The sequence below is a fragment of the Limulus polyphemus genome, unplaced genomic scaffold (assembly GCF_000517525.1).
Source record: "Limulus polyphemus unplaced genomic scaffold, Limulus_polyphemus-2.1.2 Scaffold416, whole genome shotgun sequence".
NCBI classification, from domain to species: Eukaryota; Metazoa; Arthropoda; class Merostomata; order Xiphosura; family Limulidae; genus Limulus; species Limulus polyphemus.
Genome location: NW_013666026.1, coordinates 567,495 through 576,225, shown reverse-complemented (window position 1 = coordinate 576,225; position 8,731 = coordinate 567,495). Strand labels below are relative to the sequence as shown.

The 8,731-nt window shown below is 33.6% G+C and overlaps 1 protein-coding gene across 2 annotated transcripts in view; it reads right to left on the bottom strand.

Annotated features, from left to right (window-relative positions):
• LOC106458099 (flocculation protein FLO11-like) overlaps window positions 1-7,152 on the bottom strand; it is a 49,317-nt gene extending 42,165 nt beyond the window's left edge. For both annotated transcript variants that reach the window (XM_013917555.2, XM_022384236.1), the window contains exon 1: window positions 4,918-7,152. In XM_013917555.2, the coding sequence (XP_013773009.1) occupies window positions 4,918-6,997 (2,080 nt within the window). In that variant the 5' untranslated portion in view covers window positions 6,998-7,152. The remainder of the gene's footprint in view (window positions 1-4,917) is intronic.
• Between the last annotated feature and the right edge of the window lie 1,579 nt (window positions 7,153-8,731).

Sequence of the window (8,731 nt, the reverse complement as noted above, 5' to 3'; positions counted from 1 at the left end):
TATATATATATATATATATATATATATATATATATACACACACACACATGCAATTTGAAACATTAAGTAATTATTATTGTATTTTTTAATTTAAAACTTTCTTCTGAATAACTTTCAACACAAATTTAAAAACCACTTTACCAGGTTGCATGAACCCTGGCTATGCAACATCAAGTGTTTTTTCCCTTTTTTTTTTACACAGGATTAGTAGTAAAAAATGATTAAAAGAGCGATAAAACAATAAAATTAAATTAAAATAGATGTAAATTGTTACTAGTCTGAAGCTATTTAGGATAAATAATTACAACTTTCTCTTACCATCTGTAATCATTCTCAAAAGAAAAAAGGATTTATTTGATAATTTTTTGTGGTGGTTAAAATGTTGGGCAAGTGGGTCAAGCCTGTATAGTATTAAGGTAGAGAAATAACAGAAATATATATATAGTTTTATTGAAAAAATCTTTTGATATTCATTTAAGAAGTTCTAAAAGATTATGCAAACAAAAGTTGAAACTAAGAGGAAGAAAAGTGTTTTTAATCTTTACAGACAAATCTTTATGAAAATAATTTTAAGAAATCTGACTTTTTTTTTGTACAAAAGACTTTTAACATTTACTAAAATCTTTGTGATGTCAAAATACTAAGTCTATAGTTTTGTACAAATTAGAAATTCAAATTACCAATATTGACAAGCTAGAATATAAAATAAGAACCTCATATCTTTTGTATTTGCTGAGATATCACTCATGTACGTAATCAAACACAGTGGCCCCACTAATCTCTTTCCATTTTTGGAAACAGTCTCTTATATACACTCAATATATGAAATGTGAATAACCAATCAAAAGCTCAGAATGTCTCACCAGTGGCTTTTTCAGACACTTTCACGTGTTAGGATGCCATCTCGTTCTTTCGAACCAAGATTTCAAGAAGATAGGTTGTGTCTTTATTCTGCATGAAATTTCATATTTTTTTTATACACAAATATAGCTTAGTTACTAAGCTTGATAAAGTATGGTGGAATTCTATGGTATCAATGTAGTAATTTATGATTTTTTGGTTATTCAAGTGTATATATAAAACCTGAAAATAAATTATTTTATTTCATATCCTCCATATGCAACCTACGTCAAGCAGCAACAGAGTACAAAGGTCATGATGCTCAAAGGTAATTGAATATATTGACTATTCTAGAAGTATGACTGATGGAGCAGTTGGTAATATTATCTCGCAGCCCATTCATTCACTCATTTTAGACACGCCACATCAAGATATGACTTACATTACTGTATGAGGTGTTACATGCCTTAGTAACATTTACCGAGATGAAAAGTCTGTAATATCAAATGAGTATCTGTGGATATCATGGACTCCAACAATATACATTTGCATGTTAGATTACATGATTATCATAGCTACAATATAAATAGTCACAATGTAATTTTTAAACAACAAAATTGTCAAATTACACTAAAAGTAAATTTATTTTTGTGATGTTTCATGCAACTGCTCTTCATCAGACTTTACAAATATCTGACCAGAAGCTTCTAAAGAATGCATGTACACCTACCAGACTTAGCACTAAACAATGGGATAAAAACAAGGCAAGATAAAATAATTTATAATTATGAAATCCATTAGAGCTGGTAGGTTATTTCAACTCCTTAAACCTAAATGTATGCTACCAGCATCCAGCCAAAAATCCCAATTTACCCATTGGACAGTGACAGCATCTGATAACATTTATGTCTCTTTGGCTGAAAACTAATCCAAACCATGTTATTGTCCACCTTTTATAAACAGTCTGGAAATGTTATAAGGTATGGTGATAGTTATTAGGATATCATGATAAAAATTATGGTAGAACATGCAAAAAATTGTGGGTTAAAAAAAAAAGTTAAATTATTACAAAGACAAAAAAAAAAAAAAAAAAAAGAAGTTAATTTACTTGAAAATAATAGAATATGTGTCTATTGTTACTTAAACAAATTAGTAATAAATTCATTATCTGTAAATTAATTAAAACACACAGGATAAAGCAATGCTCATTTAGAATTTGAATTATTTCATTTACTTACAATTTGAAAAAGAAACATGCAAAACTCAAAAACAATAAAATATGTTAAAATACAGAAAGTAAAATCTTTAATTTTTTAAACTAGGTTGTTTAATTCCAAACTTAAAAATCAATTTATGATCAACATAATCTCTTTACATCCTGCCTAGTGGTAAGTATCTTGGTACAAGTATTGACAAGTCAGTTATGTTCAGTAGTGCTGAAATGTCTACAGACAGAAAGGTCAAGGTTACTATTTTCTTTAATCAATCTCTATCTATGTGAAGTTTCACCAATGTGCAACTTGTTAGATTTAGAGCAAAATATACAATAAATAATGCAGGTCATGTTGTATCCAAAAGGATAACTTGAGCCCAGTTCTAGAATCAATATAACTGCAAGTAACACATCTAGAACAGTCACACCACTTACTGCCTATAGAATGTGCTGTGTTAATTTATCTTTTTTCTGATTTCAAATAAACTAATAGATCTTTGAAGTTTTATTACAGATCAAGGGTATGGTATGTGATGTAGTAGGGTTATTCATGAGAAAGCCATAATTCTTGCAAATTGTATTAGACTATATAAAACTGATTACTCCTGAACTCTTTTGAACAATATATAATATATATATATATATATATATATATGTGAAATATGTCCTCTCATGATATCAGCAAATTACATACATAATATTACATATTTTAATCTTAAAAATAAAATAAATAATATTGTTTTATTAATCCCTATCCTAATTATGATTTTTCATATTCCAGCTGGTCTAATGAGCCCTGGTATTGGGGGAAAAGCCTCATTGACACTGGTATGGTTGATGTAGTGTGGTTGACATATTAATCTTTGTTTTCACTGGTAAATTTTTAGACATTTTTACATACGACATGTTTAAGTGAAACACAATATAGAATAATAGATTTTTTTGCTCGTAGCAGTTTAGTAAAATGTAGTACACGTGAAATAATTTTCTGGGATATAGTAAATGTTTGGAATTGCATTTTAATTAATGGTCTTACTGTGATTTTTCACCAACAAATACTCTCCTACATGGAAAAAGTTGAAATGACAGACGGCTAATGATTAACGAAATCTGCAATATGTTGTCAGGATATGAATGTTTTATCTGTTGATTCTCTTTATTCTAAATTCTATACTCTATCTTAATTCTTGATTAACAACTAAGGTAGGTTATAATGTGCCTACAGTTTCTGCATTAGAAGAAAATTTATAAGTACAATTTATCATGGCTACATTTTGGACTAGTGCTTTATAACAATTAAATATTACTTATCACGTGAGTGTTTCAACACATTACAGTTACACTACTTAAAACAACCACTAGAGATATACATAAGAAAGTATAATGACTTATTTGGAAAAGGATCAGAGGAGAGCTACTAGGATGATTCCAGTGGTGGAAGGGTTATTTTGGGGAATAGCTTAAGGACTGACAGGATAAAGGCCTGTGATTTGTTTGTGTTGTATTATGAAGACAATAAAATGAGCTGACACAAGTTTAAGTTCTGTAAAAAGACAGGCTATAATCCAGTTAAGAGAGTCCCCTCCAATACAGTAATTAACTTAAAGAATAAGCTATCAGAATTGTGGAGGCCAATAAATACTGAACAAAAACTTAAGAAAGGAATCAGTTATTTCCTGAGAAATGAAAGGTGGGTTTAAATTTTCTTTTTTCTCATGGGTAAATTCGCATAGACAACCATGAAGAAGCAAACAGGTCCTTGTTCTCCACATATTGTGTAAAATCATTAGACGGGCTTGAACCATGCAGGGGTGTTAGACTGAATTTCACCCCCCAGTTTCTTCCACAGCATAGAAGGTCATAACCAAACATTCATTGTTTTTGCTAAATCAGCATAATATTTGGATACATACTCACCACCAGGACATCAGATTTTACCCACGATATCCTTCTCTGTTATTAGCCATACATGTATATATCTGTTTGATATCTTGGTAAATTAATGTGAAAGTTCAGTGATGCATCCTAATAACTAAGTTTCCTTAGACTTGATTCACTTTAAAAGAATACAAGACTTCATTTAATCATCTTTTTTTTTGTCCTTGTGATAAATGTCCAAGTACTTAATTAATAAACTCCTTGCTGAGATAGATCATTTTGGAATATTACCAAATGTACAGAAGAAACATTAAATCCCTTAAGATAATTATAAACACAAATTTCTTCCTGAAAGATTTCAGACTACTGATAAGATTGTAAGTGTAAAAGTTAATGTACTGAATGTCAGGCCAATGATATATCAAAACAATAAAAGTTTCAACCATTTTCAGTTTCTTAAGTTAACAGATCGTGACATAAAAATGAAAGCTATTTCAAAAGATCTGAACACTGTACAAGTACACAAATGCACAAAGTTTAATGCACATTCACATCTTTCATAGCAAAATGAGGTGTCACATGCACTTGATAAAACTTCTGGATTCAGTATTGTCAATGTACAAAAACAAATTCAATAACGAACTTAATAAGTTGACCATACTTTGTATTTTCTGTCTATTATATTTGGTATATACAAAATGAAAACATTATTAATGTACAACTGGCACGCTCAAATAAGTTGTTTATATTCTCATTCCTGTTTATCATAACCTATAAACACCCTTAAAGACTTAGAGGATTTAGTAAAAAGTTGATAATTATTCTGAAAATTATTAACACTTATACTAATTATACACAAGGATTTTCAACATGGTACTTACTTAGTACTCATATTCTGAAATCTATCTAAATTGACGTGTACCTTGACTGAAAGATCACTGTCAAATTCTTTCAAGTACAATGTTATCAGTAAAAAGGAAACTTACCAAAGAATTCTCCTTCTGGGTTATTTTCCATTTCATCTTCAAGTTGTTTTGTCAAGGCTTCAAGTTTCTTTTCTGCTTCAGTGGGGCCTTTTGGTCGTGGGGGAGTCACATTGTATGGTAAAAATGTTTTTGCATTAAGTGTGTTAGGCCTATGCCCTATTCCAGGATAAGGAGGGGGTGGGGGAAGATCATTACGACTAATTGTGTGATGTGCCATTGGGGCTACCTGTGGTGGTTGCTGTGCCATTCTAGATGGTTCTGATTGAGAGTTAAGTCCTAGGCTCTGTGTTGACCGTCCAGGAGGTGGAGCAGGAGGTGGGGGTGAAAGGTCATGCTGCGATGGAAGAGGAGCTGGTTCTGGTGGGGTATTCAGGTAGGGAGAAGGATAGTTCAAAGATACTCTAGGATTTCTAGAGTAATCTGAGGCTACTGTTGCATTACCAGGGCCAGAACCACACAAGATTGACTTTGGTGGAATAGAACTTTGTGTATCCAATGGAGCTCCAGCAGAACTCGCATAAGGTGGTGGAGCACGTTCTAGGTTCCTCAACACTTGAGAACTCATTGGTAAGTGTGAGGTATTCAGACTTGTTGACTGAGACATAGATGGTGCAGAGATGTGACTGGTACTTGTGCCCAATAAAACACTCTTAACATTAGAATAAGTCTCAGGTGTACCAGCAGGAAACTGAGAAAGGACAGTCCCATATTCAGGAGGTGGAAAATTACGATTTGTTGCAAAGGAGGAAGCCAAAGTATAAGATGCTGCTTTAGGTGCCATAATCGAATGAATTTGGCTCAGATTAAATGAGTCCGATTTTGCTTCAACTCTGTGGGAGTCCAAAGCTTCAATATCTCTCAATAACTTTTCAGACTTTAATAAATTGGAACCATTATTTCTGTTAATTCCACTACCAGAAAAATGACCTTCATCTCTAATTTTCTGTAAATTAGCATATATTGGATAGTCTCCAGCACTGGAATGTGTATATCCACCTAACAGTGAAGTTTCCACTGTTGCTGGCTTTGAATGCAATACACTTGTTAAAGATGTGGAATTCTTGGGTGATAACTGAGTGACCAGACTTCTGGATGTCTGCATATTTTGATGTGGTATTTCACCTCCTCCAGTTGATAAGGAATCACCATATGAAGAAATCACAGATTGGTTCACATGCAAATTTTGCACATTTTCATAGATGGGGCTTGCAAAACTTGCACGTGGAGAATTGGAATGTTGTGACTCTCTACTAGAAGAACTAAGGCTACTGCATGGACTTGAATGCGTTGAGTCTGGTCCTCTAACAGCTGGTGTTATTTGCGAGTGTACCTTGGCAGAAGGAAGCTCACCAGCGACCCCAATGGATCCTGGAACTGCAGGTAATGCTCGAGAACCCTGGGAATATCCACTTGAAATAACAATGCCTGAAGTTCCATTTTCAGTTGTTTGGCCACCCACAACAGTTGTTGGAATTGGTTGTTTGGGTGTAGCTGTTCGGGATGCTGCTATTACACTAGCACGATCAATTTTGGTATATACAGGAGGTTCTTTTACCTTTGTGCTTGATCCAACAGCAAAACTTTCTATAGCACCTAGACATCGTGGCCCTCCTGACTTGTTACTAGTAACCCCTTGCCCCTGAGGAGGCACAAACCTTTTTGAAGGACTCCCTAGCGTCTCTGTGACTCCCGCGCCATAAACAGGCTTTTCAACGGCAGATGTGCAGGAGGTTGCCCCCGACTTTACGGGTCCAAGGCCACGGTACAGAGATCCTCCTGTCCCATTCTGGGATCCAACCTGAGGTTTTGCGTCAACTGCTTGAGATAATATTTTCCCATAAGTAGATTCTACAAGTTTTTCTCCTGTCGCAGTCTGGCACGACAGATGAGGACGACTAAATACGTCCAGATTTGCGTATATTTCTCTTTTTTTTTCAAACTCCTCATTTGCCGATGTATCCGACTTCTTCGGTACGGTAGAAGAAAAATCAAAATAATCATTGGAAGGCACTTCAAATAAACTCAAATCTTTCATGAAACGAGTAGCGTCGTTTTCCAGTTCATCATCGTGTGGCTCCATATTATTTGTTCTACCCTCACTTTTTACATTTCATGTCTAAAAGAAATTATGCTAAACCTATATAATTATTACTATCAGTCTCGTACATACCAATATTAACACTGCCAACAGTAAACATCTATTACGATAACAACAGCCGCCGTTGGCTCGTGAAGTTGTACTATTCATACTTTTAGATTACGTCATGTATCACTGCGCCATATTGTTTAAGTTAAACAAAGGTTTCCTCACTACAATAAAAATGTAATGTCAGGCATATACATTTGAGTTATGTATTTATTCCATTAATATTTCAAGAAATCCATTTAGACAATATTATGAAGTATAATGAGTGCTATAACTACGGAACTATTTGTAGTTTAAAGTGAAGGTGAAGTGTAAGTTTATTAGTAAAATATGTTGATACTAGAGGTCAGCACGATGTTAATAATATTTTACATAATTCTTTAAGGACAGCAGAAAAAACTTTAACATGACACTCGTGATTAATTAAAACAAACAAAACAGACGTAGAATTACAGAAAGCACTTTCATATTCGCTGTTCGTTGCTGAATATCGTGTATAAATAGAATTGTTTTATATAGTATTTGTTTTTCTGTTTTACTTTATCATGATATTAACTCAATTTTGCAATGCAAACCAGAATTTTGGATAATTTGCTTGTGTCGTGCAACAATTCCGAAGAGTTGCAGCATTCCGTCTACATAATGTTGACGAAAGAATTTTGTGATGAATTATTAATATTAACTTCTGATCAGTGCAAGCTACATTAGAGCGACTTAGAGCGAAACTAAAAATCGAAGTGTTGTGTTATTTGAATCCCGACAAAATCGTCACGGTGAAATATCTGATATCAAAAATATTATTTCTTAGGTTATTAATTTTTTGTTTGTGTTATTTTACTTCCAATAATAATATTTTAGGTAGTCTTTTATTTTTAACTTTTTTCTTTTGCTAAGCAAGGAACTTCTAAAGTCGTAAAAGAAAATATATTGTTGTACTCCACAGACGTATATTTTGCCGGACTCTTGGAAGTAAGTCTAGGAAGGGACAGCGGTAAGTCTACAGATTTATTACGCTAAAATCAGGGGTTTGAGTCCCCTCGATGGACACAGCATATAGTTCTATGTGGTTTTGCTCTAAGAAAAATACACACACTGAGAAGGAACATGGCGCAAAATATCTAGTAAAATATATTAGATATTTAATTTCGGTTAAAATATAAACAATTTTCACACAAAACTAAAATACACACTGTAAAACATGTGCGGAGGACAGTATTTGTATTCTGCATTTCTAACAAAGCTACTACATCTATCTGTCGCCGTTACTAATTTTGAACTACTGATCAGTAGGAAGGTCAGCAACATCCTACCACCTACCATTCATGCTAAGAGATTGATTGTCACTTTTATAACGTATCGTACAAATTCTAGCGTAGTTCGTCAGCTCCAAAATCTATAGCTCTATCACAAGGCCAAGAAAATACAAGATGTTGATACTTCAGAAAACTTCATTTTCACAACTCAGTCTAAATGAACAATGTTTGTTTGTTTCTTTGGAATTAAGCACAAAGCTACACAATGGGCTATTTGTGCTCTGCCCACCACGGGTATCGAAAGCAGGTTTTTAGGATTGTAAATCCGCAGACATACCGCTGTACCACTGGGGAACTAAGTGAACACCATAATAATAAGGCCCGGCATGGCCAGGTGGTTAGGGCGCTCGACTCC